We start from the raw sequence: 25065 nt of genomic DNA, 5'->3' as shown, positions 1-25065 counted from the left end.
ATATCAGAACAAAATTCATTGCGTCACTTTTATTTCTGCATCCTTTGGCACAATACAAGTTCTAAAATTACACAACATAAAACAACTAAATGTTATTTCAGATGAAAGTTTTGTTTCAGTTCCATTCATAGGATTTGTGAGAATTTTGTATGTTTTGCCAAGTCCAATAATTCGCTCTATGTGCACATGTTAATTGGAGACTTTTTGAGTTTTGGAACTAATTCTGTTTCTTTTTTTGTATTCTACATCTTTCAACTATTTCATAGTCACTGGTAGAACCAACATATGCATTAGAGACATAGTTGACTAAACCACCAGGCGTCGAACATACAAGTATTTTCAGTGTTTCTGTTTTTATATGATGAAAAGGTTGCCTGAGCTCTAGGAGCTTTAGGTTTTATCACGAGATATTCTGTGCTGTCAATAATAATCCAAGTCGTAGGAAACTTTAATTTGAAGTTGGATGGCGAAAAATGCCTGACTAAACCACTAGATGGCCAAGTGTTAGCCTCACACCACTGTTTAGGCATAAAAACAATCCATGTATCACAACATTCTTAACACTAGATTCAATCTAGAATCTAGAAAGTTCAAAGTTGGTTGTATAATGCCTCAATTTCATCAAAGTCATAAAAAAACTGATTTTCAACTGACACCCTATCAATTTGAAAATATATGTATCTCAAACAATGTGCTGTTGGACAAAGTGTGGTCAAAACAAATAAAAATTTAGTATACAACTCTAAACCGGTATAAAAATGCATGGCTGTGTCACGTGTCTTCATTTCAAAATTCTCTGCTGAAAACATAGACATTGATAGTGTTTGAGTAATTCCATCTTGGAAGCTCAACATTAGCTCGGCAGTTGGTGGTGGACAGTCATAAATCCTTTCTGCAGTATGAATGACTTCTTCAGGAAAACCAACTTTACAATCAAAACTTTCCTCTAGATTTCTACTACAATATTCATCAAGTTTAGTTCTTTTGTTTTCACAGGAAACTGCCCTGATTTTTCTTTTTGCGGACGATTCAGTCTCTTGCTTGGTCCAGGAAAATAGGCTGGGAATGGCAGTAGACTTAAGTCTCTGTATGGTGGGTTTGCGCCCTGAAAAAGGTTATAAAACATTAGTTTTTTGATAATTAAATGAACTTCCATTAGCAATGTATACTTTGTATTACCTGGCGAAATATTAACTAGATTTATTCATTACAATCTGGATAAAACTATGTTTGCCTGATTCAATGTATGTTATGTAAATCCAATGAGAGACTTATGCAACAAACGTACATTGTCTGTACCTAAATAACTATAATATAGATGAAAGCATGTCACTGTTTTGTTCCTGTTAACATTGTCATTGATATTTTTCAAGAAAGTCTATGAGGCATAGCTTATGCATTCCTGTCATTACTACATTAGCATAATTACTGCTAAAATAATTCTCAGTATGATATACCTCTTGTAAGAAATCATTATAATTGTAGCAATCACCAAAAAATCTCACACAGATCACATTGAATCGTAATCCAAAAAATTATGACGTCTTGAATTAACCACCCCCTTTTATTCTAAAACAATAATTGCGGTTGTAAACATACTTTGGTTTATTCGCATGGCGATTACATATATAACTATATATTTCAAAAAGAAAATAGAGTTTTACCATGAATAGTTTCCTGCACGTAGTCTTTTTCAGTAAAATGTGCCTTGCAAACAACAGCTGATTGAGATGGACTCCACGATTTCATCGTGTTCTCGTCCAATCTGCGTTTGGGCCATGGCGTTGATCCAACTTTTCCTTCTTTTTAAGTCATTTGGAAATGCATGTCCTCCTCTTAAATGACATCCAGGTACACAACAACAAGTACTTGGCATCGTTAATTAAAAATGTAACTGAAATAGTTGCACAGTGCAGAAACCGGAAGTTGAGGTACAGGATCGGCTACCACGGCGCCACCTATTCAGGAACGATAATTTGCTACTTTATATAACTGCGAAATAACAATAACGTTAGACGGGTTCACGTGCATAGACAGAAATGCGCTTTAAATTGTATAATATAATTAATGTTCAGTCGACTCTTAATTATTATATCAACGACTGAAATGATTTATAAACATCTAGATTGCAGATAACACTCGAAATTAACCCGAGCTCTTTCCACACGGAATTCAAATAATTCTAGTTTGTCAATCGGTTGACTGCTTATAATGCAAAATACAAATATATCAAAAGTTTTTAAAACTAACAAAACACAATGATCGTTTCTCTATTTGTAAATGAAATGAAACAAAAAACATTTTATATCACAATAAGAAGAGGAGAGAATTCAACATTTCCGGATCTACTTGGAGCCTAATGACCCCCCACGTAGATAAGTTGGATATCGCGGAAGGAAGGATTAACCCGGCAACTAGAAAGGCATTAAAGCACTGCCTTTAAAAATGAGGTCAAGGACAATGGACATATGACAGATGGAAACTTCATAACATAAGGCATCTATATACAAAGTATGAAGCATCCAGGTCTTCCACCTTCTGAAATATTAAGCTTTTAAGTAATTAGTTAATGCTGCCCCCGGATCACTATCCCTATGTGTTGCTTTCTGCAACAGAAGTCGCAGGCGAGACAAAAACCTTTATCCAAATGGTAAAAATGAAGCAGTTTGCTTATACATAGTGTATAATTATAGATAAAATATGGGTTCTTACCAGTTCTATTCTGTTTTCTGTTTTGGGATTTATCTCTTTTCACCCCTTTTTTCTTCATTCTCTAAAAAAAAAATTTGAAAAACTAGATAAACATGCTGTTATGATCAGGAATTTTGTAAGTTAAATATTTGAATTTTTCAGGGGTTCAGTATACATCCTGTTCTCTTCTATTGCTTTAAAACTTTTAAACTATTAGCTTTGGTTTCAGAGATATAACCCAAAATCTACATTTTACCCCCATGTTCTATTTTTAGCCATGGTGGCCATGTTGGTTGGTAGGCTGGGTCGTCGGATACATTTTTTAAACTAGATACCCCAATAATGATTGTGGCCAAGATTGGTTAAATTTGGCCCAGTAGTTTCTGAGTAGAAGATTTTTGTAAAAGTTAACGGATGACGACGAGGGACGCCAAGTGATGAGAAAAGCTCACTTGGCCCATTAGGCCAGGTGAGATAAAAATGAACAGAATTTCAATTTCCCTGCGTTGCACATATCTTATCTATCCAAGGGCAATAATCTAAAAAAATATATTCTTAAGGTTCTTGAAAACTTTTTATATATATCTTAAAGAAATGAAGTCATGAGAGACCTTACAATGTAATTTTCCATATAAAATATATTTCCAAGGGACATATATCTATCTAAAATAGTTGATCAGCACTGGTTTTCAAATTTGTCCCAGTCATTGCTGATATAAACCTTTGATAAAAATTCAAAAAATAAAAGAATGTGTCTGAGGACACAAATGCCCCTGCTCAAGCTTTGCAATTTCCCCAAGTTGGAAAAGGGGCATAACTCTAGACCTGTAAAAGCCTCACAACTCAAATTCAGACTCTGTTTACGTTTTGTAGTTCTTAGCATTGTTTATGAGTTTCATAAAATTTGGATGAGTTTGGAAATGAAAAAAATTGGAATTTTCCAAGTTTATATAAAGGGGCACAAGTCTAAAACGGTAAGTGATATACATGTACTGCCTAAATTCAGACTCTGTCTGCAAGTTTTGGTTCTTAGCATTGTGTATCAGTTTCATAAGATTTGTTTTGGTTTTTAGCATGGTGTACTAGTTTCACAAGATTTGCATAAGGCAAACTTAAGGTAGAGTGCGGAAAAGAAAATGGGACGGTTCAGGGTAACACTTAATGCCCCTGTTGCCTACAGCAGGGGCATAAAAATCTGACAAAAATTGTACACAAGTTGCTAACAACTTGTACAATGCAATTTTTCATATAAAGAATATTTCCAAAGGGGCATAACTCTTTTTTTTTAAAGTTGATACATGCCAAAACTTGTCCGAAACATTGTCAATATACACTTTTGATCTAAATTTGATAAAAATCTGGCAAGTATTTCTATGTCCACTATTGTGCAGGGGACAATCTATTGGAGAAAATGTACATCAGTTAAAATTCAATATTGGAAAGAGATGGTTAAACAAGAGCATGCATTTGTTTATGTCTTAAGTTTTATTGTAAATCACTAATATGGGGTAAAAATCAGAACATGATTTGCATATTAATGCAAGTACAAAAATGTCCATAAATGACACTACTTACTCTAGTTCTGTCGTAAAAGTAACTTTTAGTATGACTACTGACCACATAACAGTCACTTTACTTAATGAACTGAATATGAACTTCACATGCCAAAAAAATTCAAACATTATTCTAGGATACTTGTTTATTTTTAATTGTTTTATTTTGGATAGGTGGAAAGGATATATTAGCGAAAGGTGTATAAAAATGTGAGATCAAATAAAAAATCGTAAATACTTACTTGTAATAACTTTACTTTGGACATGTTCAAAACATCAACATGTGGTATTTAATTGTCATTGTCACTAAGTTTAGCAGCTGACTATGACATCACCATGGCAAAAGCTACATACACTGAAAACTTAAGATGGTCAAAACATGATAAGAGGGGGATACCTGCCTAATGATGACTTTCACTTGTCCAAACAGGTTGCGAGTTCGAATCCCGCACTTGGCAGGTGCGCTTGACTCGACTCCAATCTTCATTTTCTAGGAATGTCAGTTTTCCTACTGAAGGTCTTGGTTCTCTAAGGGTACTCCGGCTTCCTCCACCAATACAAACTGATTGCCACGAAATAGCACAATAGTGCTGAAAGTGGCATTAAACTTCAATGGATCTCAAATATTGTTACTGGTATACAAGTAATAATTTGATTCTTTTATGTTGACAATGCACATTTTCATAGTACTTTTCAAAAGTAAATATTAAAATTCACTCTTTACAAAGAACGTCAAAATAACAAATTCACCATATTGCCGGCCCCGGTAAAATAGCCATTGCTTTAGAAATACATGAAATATATGCTATTTTACCGCCTTAATTTAGATATTTTGATCAAAGCCTACAAAATAGCATATTTTCTGCCTAATAAAAATTATTTCATATGGTTATGTTTATATCATGATCTTTTATTCTACAAATTTAGTAGTGATTCTAAAGAAAGATAAAGAGGCTGATCCAGGCAGACTACTATATTAACACCGCCCCCCCAAAAAAAACCCACTTTGTTTGAGGGAAAATGGGGGGGGGGGGGGGGGGTTTACAACAAGATTCTAAGGTGTGAACGTACATTCAGTGGGCGGCCAAATCAGATAATTGATCCGGACAACCGAATTCCAAAAGGGATCAATAAGGTTTTACGAATCCATATCTACTATTTTTGAAGTTCAAATAATTATGACGTGTAGAAACGCAATTTTTTATTTTTGTTCTTACGCCTTCCTACGACGTTGAAGGAAGGCGTCCAAAATAAAAAAAAATATCACAAAGCAGTACAAAAAGTCGTAATTATTTGGACTACTATTTTTGTATACCAATTCTCAAACATCACTAACAGAACCATTGACAATTTTGTTTTTCTTTCACTTCATCGGCTGTTCAAATATAATTTCATAAGAAGAGGTTCGAATGAGCTGTGATAACTAACCCTGTCTGAGCCTGTCGTAATGATGTGTTGATATTAGATTAAGGCGGGAAATTCCCACGTGTTGCTGATGAGGAAAAAATATTCACATTCTGTGTACACATACATGAGTGAACACGGTAGGTTTGCGACCGGTCTCAAGACTTAGTCATAGTTTTGGATGACATGAATAAACGCAAAATTAAATTTATTGAAAGTTGTCTCATTTGTTCCAATGAAATGCTTTCAGGCTTGACACATTTAAAATATATCTTTTTTTTTTCAGCTCATGTCAGTTATTCCAAATTTAATGGCATTTCAGTACTGTGTAAAGCATTGGCGATTGACCATTACAGATGGATTTCCACTGATTACTTGTATTATACAAATGCGCATCTCACTGAATTTTCAAAATGTCAAAGTTATCATCATATCACTCGGGTATTTGTTGTAAAATATTATATTATACAGATTTAATGAGAGTTTCACCTAAAAGGGTTAAAACCCATTTTTTTATTCATTATTTTACGCGAAACCCGAGGTATTAATTAAAGGAGGTCCAATTCCTTGACATGCATATGGAAATGCATATTCGGTTTCAGTTGCTTTGACTCTTTTTATGGTATTAAGGGACTGGCAGTCATTTGTAACCCGAGGGGTGGGCGGGGGGAAAATAAGGGGGCCTTGCAAATATTGGGGCAAGGAAAGGGGGTGTCCAATTTTTTAATACTTCAGAAAGGGGGCAATGAAAAATTTTGTTGACTAACACCCACCTCTTCCCCATACAATAAAAAGTATAATTTTTTGGCACAAAAGACATCAATTTTTTTTTTCGACTCGCTCCGCTCGGCTCAAATTTTAAGATTCAATTCCTAAATTTCAACTTCTTCCAAGAATGTATTTTTATCTAAGGTTAATTTACTAACTTCTTTAATAAAGGATATATATGAACACTGCGCTGAAATTGAATGAATTAAAGGTGTGGTAAATGTTCATGATACCATAACAGGCATATTCCTTTGACCTCTTCTGACGGTGTGATAATACATTCACAACTTGATCGCTATGCCCGTGTCTGCAGTTGGTTTTAGATTTCAATGAACATAATTCATGTATTACTGGTAAATTAAAAGGCACCCCTTATTAATTAAAACCTTAACCAATTTCTTTCATATATATAAAGATTTGGTCCGAAAGTTTAGCTGCACCTGTAGAATTCTTATTACATACGGGATATTCCATCCTAATTTTACGGTGATGTTGTTTATAAAGCTCGTAAATTTAGACACATTCCATGTAAACTAATTAATCCTTTGAGTAAACTTATTCTTAAAGCCATATTATCAATGTAACATAGTAGTTAAATCTTTTGAAAATTATTTTATAGGACTATAATCATTGTTTTTGTTTTGAAAAATTAAAACATAACTTACTATATGTTGCTTTATATGTACAGTTATAATAACTTATGATTTTACATCCTGTAGATACTGTTTACTTATTTTTTGGCATTGCACAAGGTTGTACGTTTCTCAGACTGTTTATAACGTCTTTACACTAAATCTGTTGGATGTGTAATGGTTGATACTTTAGTCTGGGAAAATATGATTTATTAGTTGTTATTGACATTGAACTAGCTTTCAGTAACTGCTAGTACTGTTTTTTTGGTGCTTTGTGTCTTTTGTTTTAGTGCATCTTACCGATCTTTTGAGTTGTAAATTGCAACTGAATTTTACAGTTTGTTTGTTTGTTGTGCTGTAACACCGCTGTCCCAGGTTAAGGGAGGGTTGAGCGCTCACAAACATGTTTAACCCTGTCACATTCTTTATGTGCCTGTCCCAAGTCAGGAACCTGTAGTACAGTGGTTGTCGTTGGTTCATGTCTGTCATATTTGTTTTAGTAAATTGTTTTGTTATAAATTAGGCCGTTGGTTTCTCAATTGAATTGTTTCATATTTTTCATGTCGGGGCCTTTAATAGCCGACCATACGGTATGGGGTTTTCTCATTGTTGAAGACCGTACGGTTGCCTATAATTGCTTACATTCACTTCATTTGAACGTTGATGGATAGTTGTCTCATTGGCAATCATACCTGTCATACATGCATTTGTTTTTCGTAAAATTGTTTTGTTAGAAATTAGGCCGTTAGTTTTCTCGTTTGAATTGTTTAACATTTTTCATGTCGGCCTATTTATAGCTGACAGTTTTTCTCATCGTTGAGGCCGTATGGAGGCCTATAATTGCTTACCCCTCTTCATTTTAACTCTGTTGAAGGCTGTACGGTGGCCTATAACTACTTCTACCACTTTATTTTAACTCTGTTGGATAGCTGTCTCATTGGCAATTATACCACATCTCCTCATTTTATATATATCCAAATAAAGTTCCTTGAAGTCACAATAAACTCATCATAGATACAAGGATTGAAATTGTGCACACCAGACGCGCATTTCGTCTACAAAAGACTCATCAATGACGGTCGAATAAAAAAAGTTAAGGCCAAATAAAGTACGAAATTGAAGAGCATTGAGGACCCAAAATTCTTAAAGTTTTGCCAAATACATCTTTCATCTTACTTTGAAAGGGGGTCTTGAAATTATTTTCTTTCTTCAAGGTGGGGACATGAACAAAATCAGAGAAATTCCACTGTTTCCTCCCATCCAATCAATGAAATAAAATGACCAGTCTCTAAGCAAATGGTTTTTATAGACAATAACTGCTTAGTCAAGTGTCTTTAAATATCAGTTGTATTTGTACGAGGCTAAGAAACAGGTGTAATGCGAGCTTGAGCGAGCTTTTACTCCTATTTCGAGCCGAGTACAAATACAGCTGATATTTAGACACTAAACATTTATTGTCTTTATCCTGCAATTAATTTTGTACATTGTTTTTGCTTTTTTTTTTTTTTATCTTTAATTGTTTTTGCTTTGAAAGACAGAAAAACTCACATCTATTGCATTTATTTTCGATTTTCGAATATATTAGTTTTTGTTTATTTTTACCTTTGAGGCCCGTGTAGTAATATTTAAAAACAAAATCACACAATCAGCTGATGACCAGTACGCCGAAAAAAATCTCGCATAGTCAACAATAATACATCGCTCAAAGTTAATAATTATTTATTATAACAAAACTACTAATTTCAACAGTACATGAAAAGGCGAAAAGGTGAAAAGGCGAAATCGCAAAAAACGCAAAAACGCGAAATTTGAAAGAAAAAATATTTCGCGTTTTCGCGTTTTCGACTTCGCGATTTCGCGTTTTCGTCCTATAGAATATGAAAGCAGAAAACGCAAAATGGCCTTAACCGGCCACCATAAAAAAATATAAATAAGAAGACGTGGTACGAGTGCCATTGAGACAAATCTTCATCCAAGTCACAATGCAAAGTTAACAATTATAGGTCAAAGTAGGGCCTTCAACATGTAGCCTTGGCTCACAGCGAATAGCAAGCTATAAAGGGCCACACAATTACTAGTGTAAAACAATTCAAACAGGAAAACCAACGGTCTAATCTATATAAAAAAAAGAAAAACGAGAAACACCTATGAACCACACCAACAAACGACAATCACTGAAAAAAAGACTCCTTACTTATGACAGATGCATAAAAATGCAGTGGGTTTAAACGTTTTAACAGGCGCCAACCTTCACCCTAACCTGAGACAGTAGCGTAACATTACAACATAAAAAGACACACTATGAAATACCAATTGAAATGGTTTAACTCGATCAAAAAGACATTTAAACAAAAACATGTAAACATACACTGAACGAATAAGTTTGATCTATGATACAATATAAATACAATATTAAAACGTAGGTGCTTATATAACATAGACGTTACAGGTAGTAATAAAAAAGATGTAGGAAGAGTGTCAATAAGACAACTCTTACCTGCATGGGTCAAAACGGCGTTAAGGTTCATGTGGACCCTTTGGCTAAAATGGCTGCGTTTTCACCTCAAAATTTACTCTGAGCACAGACAAACCTGTGCATCTGGAAAATTTTTAAGTTATAATTACAAATAAAGGGAAAACTGTTAAAGTAAATAAAATGATACACAACGTCAGCACATAGAATCTATAACTCAAAACCAATTTGTATTATTTGTGAATAAGACACTGTATATTTATCTAATTAGGTCTTAAAGTACTCTCCAATGACTTTTTTGAGAGAAAAAGACGAGACGTTCTTTAGCAAAACCCTGTTTAATTAATTTTTTTGCTCAGACACCGATGGCGTGTTACAAAGCCTATGTAAGAGCTGCATGCTCTTGAATATCGTATGAGTTGATACACGGTTAAAGTTGTAATATTGCTGCTAAGGTGAGGGAAATCGTCTCGTTTGTCATAGTTTCCGGTACTGGTATGACTGTTGTAGTCAAACTCGAGGTATATGTCTATAAATGAGACGGAGGAACTGTATCTGTGGTATGATATTGAACGTAAGAAAGAAATCGATAATAATGTGTCTCTCTGCATCGATTTCGAAAACATCCAGACTTTTCTACAATATTGACACATCGGAAAATATATAATCCCTTAAGAGTTTATGAATCCTCATTTAGTCTCATACTTAGAACAACATTACAAACCACGAACAAATTTATTTCAGACAATGGCCATTTTTGCCGGCGTCGGCAAAATAAAAAATATGATATTTTGCCGGCACCAATTTTTTGTATACTGCTAAATGTTGTGCATTATCAATATAAAAGAATTGAAATATTATCATTATTTCAGTTTGATATGAATACCATACATAGTACACAAAATACACACAACATTTTAAAGACATTGTCAAGCAAAAAAAAACATATTGAAACTGTAAAAAGAAATCACAATGAAAACGACAAATTGTGCCATTATAGACATGAGCTTCACATTACAGTATGTTCCTTAAAGTCCGCATCCTCATCACACATTTTGCAAATGTACATCGGATTCTTTTGTTTTTCCAAGTGACATTTTGGACAGATCGCCAGTCTCAGTATTTCTTTAATAGATCAAGGTTGACTAAATGATCCATACAATCTGAGGAGAAAAGTTCTGGTTTATTCTCAACAAGATCTTCTGTGATCAAGAAATCTCCCCTTACAGCTTTAGCATCAATCTCACTCCCTACAAATCATTTAAGCAAGAGTCTCTTGTCCCTTTGAACAATTCTTTTGCAAGGGTTAACACTTTACTTTCTTCTGCGCAAACGTTTTTTTTTTTTGGTAATCCAATTAGTTTTTTTTTTCATTCTGTTGGGCCTTCTACGATTTTTGATTGCTGATGAAAGTAAGATATAAAAATAAGGAAATGTTCAAATACATTTTTGTAAAAAACAATTATAGGCAACTGTACGGCCTTCAACAATGAGAAAAACCCATACCGCATAGTCGGCTATAAAAGGCCCCGACATGAAAAATATGAAACAATCCAATTGAGAAAACTAACGGCCTAATTTATAACAAAACAATTAACGAATAACAAATATAACAGACATGAACCAACGACAACCACTGAACTACAGGCTCCTGACTTGGGACAAAGAATGTGGCGGGGTTAATTATTGTGTTATACTTTTTTGCTCACCCATATACAACTTCTATTCACAACTAAATGGTTAAATTAACTTTTCCTAAACTTTCAAATATTCTTCAGTATCAGTTGACATCGTACTAAATCATGATATATTGTTTTTAATATCTAAAGGTTTTCTAATTGAAGAATGGAGTTTACCATTTTTTTGTAGCTTATTAAACGGCAGATATGACCATAGGTTTAGTTGAGCCAGATTCTGAACTTGCATCCATAAATCTTGAATACTGGTCAACCCTCAAGGACAGCATCAATAGATGTGTCCATTTTCGATTTCAAAACTTTTAAAACATAAGAGTTGAAATATAAGAATTAAATACGTCAAGAAGCGAATTGTTGAATCCGATTTGATTACGTACGTACATATTCGATTTTGATACACGCGTGATTAAAACAGCTTAATTGATAAGTCTAGGCAAAACGGTTTTCTTTTAGAAACCGTGTAATTATAAAACGTCCTAAAAGACATCCGAATAACGAATCTCACGGTGTAATCTAATAAACAACGAGACCATCAAATGATGCAAATGAAAAATCATGACATTTTTAATTCAATTTTGCAATTCTTATTAGTTGCAAACACGAAAAGTAGTAAAGTTCAGTTTTGCTGTATAAATGGATAGAAGATGATTTCAGATAACAAGAGAATATTTAGATGGCCTAGACTTTAGTACTTTGTAATGATTACCACTGCATTTAGTTACGTAACAGACTACGCTGTTGCAACTTTTAATGTCATATATAAATCAGTAATTACATAACGTTGTTCAATGCTGATATACACTGAGAATTGTATATGAACCGATAGATTAAAATTGTCCGTATTTACTTTAAGATATCGGAGTTGATAGTGCTCTACATATTGTCTGTATAATGTAAAGAACTAAACTATTGGTTGTCATTATTACATACAGAGACGCCACTGGTGAATGTCGAAATATAAAACAAACCGCGGTACAGTGACTTGGCTGAATTTACGCGAAAAAAAAAACAATTTGAAAGGCTGCACACCAGGATTGTAAGAAGTCTATAATCTTGCATACCCTGTCTGAAACCTGGCAATGTATAATGTGAGCCTTTCAAAGGGGTAAACGCATAAAAAGTGAAATGTAAGCGTGAATACACGATGAACGGAAAATAAAACTCACCAAAGATTCCAGGCCTATAATTTGGTATGCCAGATGCGCGTTTCGACTACATAAGACTCATCATTTGCGCTAGAACCAAAACAGTGTTTTATATTTTCAATAACAGTTGGAAAAGAACATAACACTTCTTCAAGTTTACATGAATCATGTTGATTTGGCATGGTGTTGATGGTCGGACAAAATTAAAGATTTGTCGTTCTTTGTACGATAAATATTACTATTCTAAGTTTTCGTAACTCGTCCTGTGTTATGTTTGTTGATTGTTGTTTTGTATATTCATGTTCGCTCCTGTTTACTGTACTTTTATGTGTCAACATCTGAAGCGTAAGATAAGGTCTTTATCAACACGTCTCGAGATCTAAAGCGTAAGATAAAGTCTATTACAACACATGTCGACATCTAAATCGTAAGATCAGGTCGAATACAACACATGTCGACATCTAAATCGAAAGATCAGGTCGAATACAACACGTGTCGACATCTATTGGATAAAATAAAATAAGGTCGACATCTAAGGCGTAAGATAGTGTATAATACAACACGTGTCGACATGTATTGAGTAAGATAAGGTCATAAACAACAAGTGTCGACATTTATTGAGAGAGATAAGATCTTATACAACACGAGTAGGTATCTTTTGAGTAAGATTATGTCTTTTACAGCATGTGTCGAAATCTATTGAGTATGATAAGTAAGGTCTTATAAAACACACGTCGACATATATTGAGTAAGATAAGGTCATAAACAACAAGTGTCGACATTTATTGAGAGAGATAAGATCTTATACAACACGTGTCGACATCTATTGAATAAGATAAGGTCTTATACAACGTGTGTCGACATCTATTGAGAAAGATAAGGTCTTGTACAACACGTGTCGAAATCTATCGAGTAAGATAAGGTCTATGGCAACACGTGTCGACATATTAAGTGTAAGATTAAGTCTTATACAATACGTTTCAACATCGATAGAGCAAGATCAGGTTTTATACAACACGTGTCGACATCGTTTTTGAAAGATAAGGTCTTATACGACATCTGTCGACATCTATTGTGTAAAATAAGGTTTTATACAACACGTGACGATATCTAAAGTTTAGATAAAGTCTAACACATTACGTGTCGACATCTTTAGAGTGAGATAAGGTCTTATACAACGAGTGTCGACATCTATTGAGTAAGATAAGGTCTTGTACAACATGTGTCGAAATCTATTGAGTAAGATAAAGGTCTATTACAACATGTGTCGACATGTTAAGCGTAAGATGAAGTGTTTTACAATACGTGTCAACATCTAAAGAGTAAGATCAGGTCATATACAACATGTGTCGACATCTAAAGCGTACGACAGTGTATAATACAACATGTGTCGAGTCTATTAATAAGGTTTTATACAACACGTGACGACATCTGATTAAGATTAGGTCATAAACAACAAGTGTCGACATTTATTGAGGAAGATAAGGTCTTATTCAACATGTGTCGACATCTTACGCTTCGACATATATTGAGTAAGATTAGGTCATAAACAACAAGTGTCGACATTTATTGAGGGAGATAAGGTCTTATTCATCATGTATCGACATCTATTGAGTAAGATAAGGTCTAATAATACACGTGTCGACATCTATTGAGTAAGACGAGGTTTTATACAACACGTGACGACATCTGAAGTTAAGATAAAGTCTAACACATTATGTGTCGACATCTTTAGAGTAAGATAGGGTTTTAAACAACATATGTCGACATCTATTGAGAAAGATAAGGTCTATTACAACATGTGTCGAAATTAATTGAGTAAGATAAGGTCTTTTACTACATGTGTCGAAATCTATTGAGTAAGATAAAGTTCTATTACAACACGTGTCGACATCTTAAGCGTAAGATGAAGTGTTTTACTATACGTGATACGTGTCAACATCTAAAGAGTAAGATCAGGTCTTATACAACATGTGTCGACATCTAAAGCGTATGATATTGTATAATACAACACTTGTCGACTCTATTGATAAGGTTTTATACAACACGTGACGACATCTGAAGTTAAGATAAAGTCTTACACATTGCGTGTCGACATCTTTAGAGTAAGATAGGGTTTTAAACAACATATGTTGAAATCTATTGAGTAAGATAAGGTTTTATACAACGAGTGTCGACATCTATTGAGTAAGATAAGGTCTTGTACAACATGTGTCGAAATCTATTGAGTAAGATGAAGTTCTATTACAACACGTGTCGACATCTTAAGCGTAAGATGAAGTGTTTTACTATACGTGATACGTGTCAACATCTAAAGAGTAAGATCAGGTCTTATACAACATGTGTCGACATCTAAAGCGTATGATATTGTGTAATACAACACTTGTCGACTCTATTGATTAGGTTTTATACAACTCGTGACGACATCTGAAGTTAAGATAAAGTCTAACACATTACGTGTCGACATCTTTAGAGTAAGATAAGGTTTTATACAACATATGTCGAAATCTATTGAGTAAGATAAGGTTTTATACAACGAGTGTCGACATCTATTGAGTAAGAAAAGGTCTTGTACAACATGTGTCCAAATCTATTGAGTAAGATACAGTTCTATTACAACACGTGTCGACATCTTAAGCGTAAGAGGAAGTGTTTTACAATACGTGTCAACATCTAAAGAGTAAGTTCAGGTCATATACAACATGTGTCGACATCTTAAGCGTACGACAGTGTATAATACAACACGTGTCGACATCTATTGAGTAAGATAAGGTCATATACAACACGAGTCGATATATATTGAGTGAGGTAAGGTCTTGTACAACATGTGTTGACATCTATTGACTAAGATAAGGTCATTTACAACAGGTGTCGACATTTATTTACTAAGATAAGGTCTTATACAACATGTGTCGACATCTTTTGAGTAAGATAAGGTCTTATAATACACGTGTCGACATCTATTGAGTAAGATTATGTCATAAACAACAAGTGTCGACATTTATTGAGGGACATAAGGTCTTATACAACATGTGTCGACATCTATTGAGTCAGATAAGGTCTAATAATACACGTGTCGACATCGTTTTTGTAAGGTTAGGTCTTATACAACATGTGTTGACATCTCTTGAGTAAGATAATGTCATTTACAACAGGTGTCGACATTTATTTACTAAGATAAGGTCTTATACAACATGTGTCGACATCTATTGAGTAAGATAAGGTCTTATAATACACGTGTCGACATCCATTGAGTAAGATAAGGTCTTATACAACATGTCTCGACATTTGTAAAGTAATATAAGGTCTTATACAACACGTGTCGGCATCTATTGAGAAAGATTATTTCTTTTACAGCATGTGTCGACATCTATTGAGTATGATAAAGTCTTATACAACACGCTTCGACATATATTGAGTAAAATTAGGTCATAAACAACAAGTGTCGACATTTAATGAGGGAGATAAGGTCTTATTCAACATGTGTCCACATCTTTTGAGTAAGATAAGGTCTAATAATATACGTGTCGACATCGTTTTTGTAAGATAAGGTCTTATACAACATCTGTCGACATCTATTGATTAAGATAAAGTTTTATACAACACGTGACGACATCTGAAGTTAAGATAAAGTCTAACACATTACGTGTCGACATCTTTAGAGTAAGATAATGTCTTATACAACGAGTGTCAACATCTATTGAGTAAGATAAGGTTTTATACAACATTAGTCGAAATCTATTGAGTAAGATAAGGTTCATTATACAACGAGTGCCGACATCTATTGAGTAAGATAAGGTCTTGTACAACATGTGTCGAAATCTATTGAGTAAGATAAAGTTCTATTACAACACGTGTCGACATCTTAAGCGTAAGAGGAAGTGTTTTACAAAACGTGTCAACATCTAAAGATGAATCAGGTCATATACAACATGTATCGACATCTAAAGCATACGACAGTGTATAATACAACACGTGTCGACATCTATTGAGTAAGATAAGGTCATATACAACACGAGTCGATATATATTGAGTGAGGTAAGGTCTTGTACAACATGTGTTGACATCTCTTGACTAAGATAAGGTCATTTACAACAGGTGTCGACATTTATTTACTAAGATAAGGTCTTATACAACATCTGTCGACATCTATTGAGAAAAATAAGGTTTTATACAACACGTGACGACATCTGAAGTTAAGATAAAGTCTAACATATTACGTGTCGACATCTTTAGAGTAAGATAAGGTCTTATACAACGAGTGTCGACATCAATTGAGAAAGATAAGGTCTTGTACAACATATGTCGAAATTTACTGAGTAAGATAATGTCTTTTACAACACGTGTCGACATCTTAAGCGTTACATTAAGTCTTATACAATACGTGTCAACATCTAAAGAGTAAGATCAGGTCTTATACAACATGTGTCGACATCTAAAGCGTATGATAGTGTATAATACAACACTTGTCGACTCTATTGATTAGGTTTTATACAACACGTGACGACATGTGAAGTTAAGATAAAATCTGACACATAACGTGTCGACATCTTTAGACTAAGATAAGGTTTTATACAACATAAGTCGAAATCTATTGAGTAAGATAAGGTTTTTTATACAACGAGTGTCGACATCTACTGAGTAAGATAAGGTCTTGTACAACATGTGTCGAAATCTATTGTGTAAGATAAAGTTCTATTACAACACGTGTCGACATCTTAAGCGTAAGAGGAAGTGTTTTACAATACGTGTCAACATCTAAAGAGTAAGATCAGGTCATATACAACATGTGTCGACATCTAAAGCGTACGACAGTGTATAATACAACACGTGTCGACATCTATTGGGTTAGATAAGGTCATATACAACACGAGTCGATATATATTGAGTGAGGTAAGGTCTTGTACAACATGTGTTGACATCTTTTGACTAAGATAAGGTCATTTACAACAGGTGTCGACATTTATTTACTAAAATAAGGTCTTATACAACATGTGTCGACATCTTTTGAGTAAGATCAGGCCTTATTATACACGTGTCGACATCTATTGAGTAAGATTATGTCATAAACAACAAGTGTCGACATTTATTGAGGGACATAAGGTCTTATACAACATGTGTCGACATCTATTGAGTCAGATAAGGTCTAATAATACATGTGTCGACATCGTTTTTGTAAGATAAGGTCTTATACAACATCTGTCGACATCTATTGAGTAAGATAAGGTTTTATACAACACTTGACGACATCTGAAGTTAAGATAAAGTCTAACACATAACGTGTCGATATCTTAAGAGTAAGATAAGGTCTTTACAACGAGTGTCGACATCTATTGGAAAAGATAAGGTCTTTTACAACATGTGTCGAAATTTATTGAGTAAGATAAGGTCTTTTACAACACGTGTCGACATCTATTGAGGAAGATAAGGTTGTATAAAAGACGTGACGACATCTGAAGTTAAGATAAAGTCTAACACATTACGTGTCGACACCTTTAGAGTAAGATAATGTTTTTTATACAACGATTGTCGACATCTATTGAGTAAGATAAGTTCTATTACAACATGTGTCGAAATCTATTGAGTAAGATAAGGTCTTTTACAACACGTGTCGACATCTTAAGCGTTCGTTAAGTCTTATACAATACGTGTCAACATTCAAAGAGTAAGATCAGGTCTTATACATCACGTGTCGACATCTTAAGCGTTACATTAAGTCTTATACAATACGTGTCAACATCTAAAGAGTAAGATCAGGTCTTATACAACACGTGTCGACATCTAAAGCGTATGATAGTGTATAATACAACACTTGTCGACTCTATTGATAAGGTTTTATACAACACGTGACGACATCTGATGTTAAGATAAAGTCTTACACATAACGTGTCGACATCTTTAGAGTAAGATAAGATTTTATGCAACATATGTCGAAATCTTTTGAGTAAGATAAGGTTTTATACAACGAGTGTCGACATTTTTTGAGTAAGATAAGGTCTTGTACAACATGTGTCAAAATCTATTGAGTAAGATAAAGTTCTATTACAACACGTGTCGACATCTTAAGCGTAAGATGACGTGTTTTACAATACGTGTCAACATCTAAAGAGTAAGATCAGGTCTTATACAACATGTGTCGACATCTAAAGCGTATGATATTGTATAATACAACACTTGTCGACTCTATTGATAAGGTTTTATACAACACGTGACGACATCTGAAGTTAAGATAAAGTCTAACACATTACGTGTCGACATCTTAAGACTAAGATAAGGTTTTATACATTATACGTCGAAATCTATTGAGTAAGATAAGGTTTTATACAACGAGTGTGGACATCTATTGAGTAAGATAAGGTCTTGTACAACATGTGTCGAAATCTATTGAGTAAGATACAGTTCTATTACAACACGTGTCGACATCTTAAGTGTAAGATGAAGTGTTTTACAATACGTGTCAACATCTAAAGAGTAAGATCAGGTCATATACAACATGTGTCGACATCTAAAGCGTACGACAGTGTATAATACAACACGTGTCGACATCTATTGAGTAAGATAAGGTCTTATACAACACGTGTTGACATATATTGAGTGAGATAAGGTCTTATACAACATGTGTCGACATCTTTGAACAAGATAAGGTTTAATACGACACTTGTCGACATCTAATGAGTAAGATAAGGTATTATACAACATGTGTCGACATCTATTGATCAAGACTAGGTTTTATACAACATGTGTCAACATCTATTTTGTAACATAAGGTATAATACAATACTTGTCGACATCTTTTGAGTAAGACAAGGTCTTGTATACAACAAGTGTCGACTCTGTTAAGTGAGATAAGATAAGATCTTATACAACATTTGTCAATATCTATTTTGTAAGATAAGGTCTTATACAATATTTGTCGACATTTTAAGCGTGTGAAAGTGTGTCGACATCTGAAGCGTAAGATGAGGTATAATATTACAAATGTTAACATCTATTGAGTAAGTTAAGGTCTTATACAATATGCATCGACATCTAAAAAGTAAGATAAGGTCTTATACACACTAGTCGGCATCTAAAGTGTAAGATAAGGTCTGAAACGACACTTGTCGACATCTAAAGCGTAAGATGTGGTATTTAATAACATGTGTTGTGATCTAAAGCTTAAGATAAAGTTTTATACAATACGTATCGACATCTAAAGGGTAAGATAAGGTCTTATACAACACGTGTTGACATCTAAAGCGTAAGATAACTTAAAGGTCTAATACAACACGTATTGACATCTTAAGAGCAAGATATGGTCTTATTAAACATGGGTTGATACCATATGTTAAAGCTCTTAATTGTTCCGAGTTTTGAAGCGTTGTGAATACTTTTAACATAGATCCAAGTATCCAAAGATATTTTGGTTAACATTAAAAATCATTTAAAAACAAAAAACTAAGACACAAATGAAGAAAATCCTTGACGAGGTTCCTGAATATGGACATTAACATGTGGGTAGCTTTTATTTAGACTGCTTTTAGAGTTCCCTTTTGATCAACGAATAACAGAGGGTGCATATATATAGAAAACGATCAATAAAAAGGATAAGACAAGGCTTTTATCTACGGCAAAACACAGATAACAGCAAATTTACAAAATAAACCAATATCGTATCCTAAAAAAGTTAACACTTACTGAAAACAAGTCATAAAAGTACTAAATCTGCTGATAAGAAATGTTGCTGTCTTGTTATCCCTCATTTTTTTATTATATTAAAACGGATGCAATGACTGTTTAATCATGAGAAAATACACGACGACTTAATGAAAACAGCTGGTTATATGCATTCTTTACAAAATGTTTATTCTATTAGAATATTTATATACCAAATGTTCAAATGACTACTTAAATTACTTAATTTTGTTAATAGCGCTTGAAATCTAATTAGAATCCAATTAAACTACTCTACTGTTGTTCATGCAACGATATTCAGAACATGAAAATTCATTTTAATGGACATAATTCAATTGTAAATTTCAAATGTGATTTAACAGTTAAACAAGTGCCAATAATTACCGTAATTACAATATCGTAATTAAAATTAATGAAGGTGGATGCTGTAACAAAGCCTGCAGTTATTTAAGTATATCTATAACCCTTCTGAATTGTTTAATGCAGAAATATAACAAAAAGTGTCGCGTTATTTTCCAGTAACTGCAAAGAATATGATCTGGATCAATAACATACTAACTATAAACTGTAATGAATAAGAAAATAAGAAATCCAAAAATGAAAAAAAAAATCTTGTGATAAGCAGAGACATATAAACAAACAGTAATTTTGCTATGCATGCGGTATCTGTTTACTTGTAATGATTCAAATCCGGGAATCTTTTACAGTGACTCAAGTATTTTGTGTCGCTGACTGAATGCAAATAAGTATTAATAAGTTAACTTAAAAAAGGTGAAAGTCAATAAAACCTGACAATATCAAACATTAGACCATATCAATCAACGGAAGGAATAGAAAAACACCTGCCATATTCCGGAATTGGTAAGGCATTTGTTTAAAAACAAATAGTGGGTTAAACCTGGTTTTATAGCTAGCTAAACATCCCACTTGTATGACAGTTGTTTTCCTTGTCACTATCAAAGGTCCCTTACTCCCTCAGGCAAAGCTGACTTCAGGTTGGTTTGGCTGATATTTCATAGGTTCCTTTTACACATGTAGTTCGATATGTTTTCAAGAATTCATAGATTCTTGGTTTTCAAATTCATGATTTTGAGCGTTTCTAATGACGGTTAATCCAGAAAAGCGCTTCGGACGCACCAAATTTATAAAGTGTTACTTCATAGTCAAACTATGCAAAGGTCAATGTGCGAACTCTTATAGTTCATGAATAACAAATGAGTAGTAATGTACAAAACACTCCTTTATTAACTATGACTGTTTCAATATTCTACTATTATAATGATAAGATGACATTATACAAAAAATGAAGCAATTTCCTATTTCTTACCTCAGTGATTAGTTAAACAAGCTTTACGGTATAACAAAAATCCTTTCGATTTATGATAGGCATAAAAAAATAACTGCATTCTCTTGAAATTTGAGAAACCCTAAGAAATCGTGTTCAAGAACGCTTATACAGTGACCCACACCGGGTACCCGATCCACAAACCGCGTAGGGATCCAAATCCCGAGGAGCAATGTTACACGAGACTGCACAACGGTGGGTAAATTAAATCTGCATAATCCTCCGTAGGAATCGGATCAAGATTTCACTCACGAATTGCACGAAACAAAGTGTAACTGATTCGGATCCCTGTAAAGAGAACCCTAAAGATAAGCAATGGCAAAGTCTTTGACTTGCTGAGTGACACCCCAAAATAATTCTGATAAAAAGCAAAAACGGTTCACAATGGCATTATATGGTTTAGACTCTGAGAATTTTTTCCAGAAATTTCCAAAAATGAATTTAGGAGAAGTTTCGGATATAAAATAGGTACACCTAAGATAAATCACTGGCAAAGTTCATTGGATCAAGAGCTAATTGTGAAGATTTTGAGGAATTACCCTGAAATTCTGACTAGTGGTTTATAAGAGGATGAAACAGATTTGCATTGTAGTGTTCGGATATGACAAAGTCCATTTCAGGTCAAAGTAAACCATAAAAAACGTTTGAATAAAAAAATGAAATAGAGGTGCAAAGGTACATCACGTGTATAAAGTTAAGAAAGTAGAACGGATGGACGGATTCTCCTATCAGTATATACTACTTGTTTCAGAAAGCAGAAGTATAACTAGTATTGGAGTCTAAGGATATGGTATAGAATTGCTCATTTAAATCTCGAGTAGCCGTGCTTTATGATTGTCGCTTTAAAAGAATTATTATGACAGTTTAATTTCCCGTGCAGTAAATATGTAAAAAAAATGACTTATAATGTCATTATTTTCAAAATTTTGTCAAATAATAACCGAAAACTATTAAATTATGATTCATATGGTACTGTAATTGAATTGCCGAATGTTTATAACATAAGAAATGATGCCATTAATGACGAAACTCAAGCTGGAATTAAAATAAAATGTCATTATGAAACAATGAATTTCTTAGATAAATTTATTTTTGAAAGAAACTCTAACGATTGCCGACATTCAATTTGTGCAGAAATGAATTACTGTAATAATTTCAAGTACTCATTTTGTTTCTCAAATACAATTTTTGTTGTCATTTTTCTCAATAAGATTTTTTGGGATAATATGGTTTTTTAGATGGCGAATTATGTATTATATGTTACTAAAATAATTTCATTGTGTACGTTAATGGTTGGATTAAAAACATAGAATTTGAGTAGCAAAGATCAGTTTTGATCAAAATTGGGATAAATAAATGACAATGATACATTTCGCTTCGTATTATCCATCTTTTTTTAATCGCAATGACGGTTCACAACATTATGCTACGATATTTAAATGATCAAAAGTCGACAGCTCAAAATTAAAATGTTAGATTCATCAATGCACTACCATTTTTATGTATTATTTTTCTTTTTTTGTTTTGGAAGTCTTTCTTCTATTTGAAGTACAATATTTTACTAAAAGTTTATCCAATCTTTAATTCTAATGAATGATGTGACAAGAAATAGACGAAGCGAAATGTCACGACTTGAAAGTTATACGTCAATTACAGTTAAAAGTGCTCTTTTTATATCCTTAAATTAAAGATTTCATTTAAAGTGACTTTGTTCTGCGTCATTTGAGTTAAGTAAAACAGATGGTATAACATAACGACACGAAAGCAGGACAATCTTGTGTTAATGAAAATTGATCAGCCATAGTGTAACGCTATGGAAACTGTTACTTTAATTTCACTGGTTCAATCTTTAATTTTTAACAGGTCTAATTTTGTCAGAAAATTTTCTCTAATTCTAAGTTAAATTATTCATTAAAATGCGACAATCCATTAGTTCAATTATCTTTTGAACAGCAAAATTACATGTCAAGTAAAAAAGAAAGTGAAAGAAAGACAGACAGAAGAAAGAGAGATACTTTTAATTAGAGAACAGAAAGGGAACGAACTATCAACTACGCCGCTAAGAAAACATATAAACGTCAAACATCTGGCATACTATTCAATAAGACCCAAAGGATTGACTGACTAGGGTATAGAAATATGGTCATACTTAGCCTGGACTTCTCCCACCCGGCAGTAAATCCCGTACTAAAGTAGATATCCGTTTGGTTGTGCTGTATGTATAAATACGCAGCTACCTCTTGTAGGAATGGGGACTTTAGATCAGATGTTTCGTGTAGGGTGAGTGCCACGCTTTCAGTGCGTTTAAGAACCCTTGCAACAACGCTCTAAGAGGTCCATTAATGGACTGTCGCAAATTAATACCAATATTCAAAATACCCTTATTTTCTAGTTGCAGTCCAAATTTCCCGCCCTCCATTCCCGATAACCCACAAAACACAGACAGTACCCTGGCCAACAGAAATTATAAATGAAATCCATTAAATAAACATAATTCCAACCATAAATATATGTGAAGGTGTTTAGCAACCAACTAACAAAAAGATACATGTATATAAAAGAAATTCTAAAGAGTCGACTTCTTTAGTACTCTATGATATCAATTGCAACACATGTCTCAGGATTTTACATACATTTATCGTCATCTGATATAACATTAAGACGATGTGGTATGATTGCTAATGAGACTGTTTTGTATTCCATCAATTATCTTTGCTTTATAACTTACCAATTATTTTATAGATATTGTTATTTTATTCAAACAATGTTAAGAGAGCATATAAATGTCTACGGAAGGCGGTTTTGTAAAGGAATATGGTCTGCTAACCATCTGCCATATTCCATAAATTCACTCTTAAGTAACTCCATTTGTTATATTATATATTATGTCTGCATGCATTACTGAAACGGAAAGTTCCATTTTGATTCTATACAAAAATACGTATTATACGTAAGCCATTAAGAAAAAGGCAATTTCTCTTAATAAGTTTTGTCTGACCATCACATATAGATATATATCAAACTGTGATATGTTGACCAAGCTGTCATCCTTGTTTAATGTAACACTCACAAAGATAATGTGTGTTAGAATATTCGGTATTAATTTTCCCTTAAAGGATGGACTTTCAACAACTGCGTGTAGTCTTATAGATAGGAACTTTGTGTTTCCTGTGTTTTTCATGTGTTTTTTTTTGCTGTTGCTAAGTTTTAATCTGATTTGCAACCTGTTTTTACAGTTTGTTCTTATACATGTTGTGTTGTTACACCACAGTCCAAGGTTAGAGGGGGGATGAGTTCTCACAAACAAGTTGAACCCTGCCACTCTATGTATACGCATGTCCCAAGCCAGGAACTTGTAATCTAATAATTTTCATTGATAACAGTCTATCATATTTGTTTGTGGTTCATTTTACATCGCGATGACCTTGAGGTCATTCCGATGTATTGCTATCGCCTAGATTTCCATTATGTCACTTGCATTGCACTATTATTAGAATAGTAGAATAGAATGATATACAAATGGATGCAAATCATCTATATATGTAACTGTTATTTTAATATAATATATAACAACAAATCAGTGTATACTGATTTGTATCACTACAATATAATAGTTATTACGTTGAAGTTGAATTTCCTGTCATTTATTCATCATCCACGCACGAACTTGTCTCAGAAAAAAA

General features: G+C 33.5%; 1 protein-coding gene across 1 annotated transcript; it reads right to left on the bottom strand.

The window, feature by feature from the left end:
- Positions 1 to 239: 239 nt before the first annotated feature.
- LOC127738207 (uncharacterized) lies at positions 240 to 2261 on the bottom strand. Its single transcript, XM_052249376.1, has 2 exons — positions 1665 to 2261; positions 240 to 1105 (listed from the first exon to the last, which is right to left on the bottom strand). Exons 1-2 carry the CDS (start codon positions 1747 to 1749, stop codon positions 591 to 593), a joined length of 600 nt encoding a protein of 199 aa, XP_052105336.1. The 5' UTR covers positions 1750 to 2261; the 3' UTR covers positions 240 to 590.
- Between the last annotated feature and the right edge of the window lie 22804 nt (positions 2262 to 25065).

Source organism: Mytilus californianus, unplaced genomic scaffold (genome assembly GCF_021869535.1).
Source record: "Mytilus californianus isolate M0D057914Y unplaced genomic scaffold, xbMytCali1.0.p SCAF_4, whole genome shotgun sequence".
Classification (NCBI taxonomy): domain Eukaryota; kingdom Metazoa; phylum Mollusca; class Bivalvia; order Mytilida; family Mytilidae; genus Mytilus; species Mytilus californianus.
Note: the sequence above shows the minus strand (reverse complement) of the source record. Positions and strands in the feature narration are given on the sequence as shown.

Coding starts and splice junctions, on each gene's coding strand:
- LOC127738207 (XM_052249376.1), bottom strand. CDS start 1,749: ATGAAATCGTGGAGTCCATCTCAATCAGCTGTTGTTTGCAAGGCACAT. Junction 1,106..1,664: donor CGTGCAGGAAACTATTCATG/GTAAAACTCTAT, acceptor AACCTTTTTCAG/GGCGCAAACCCACCATACAG.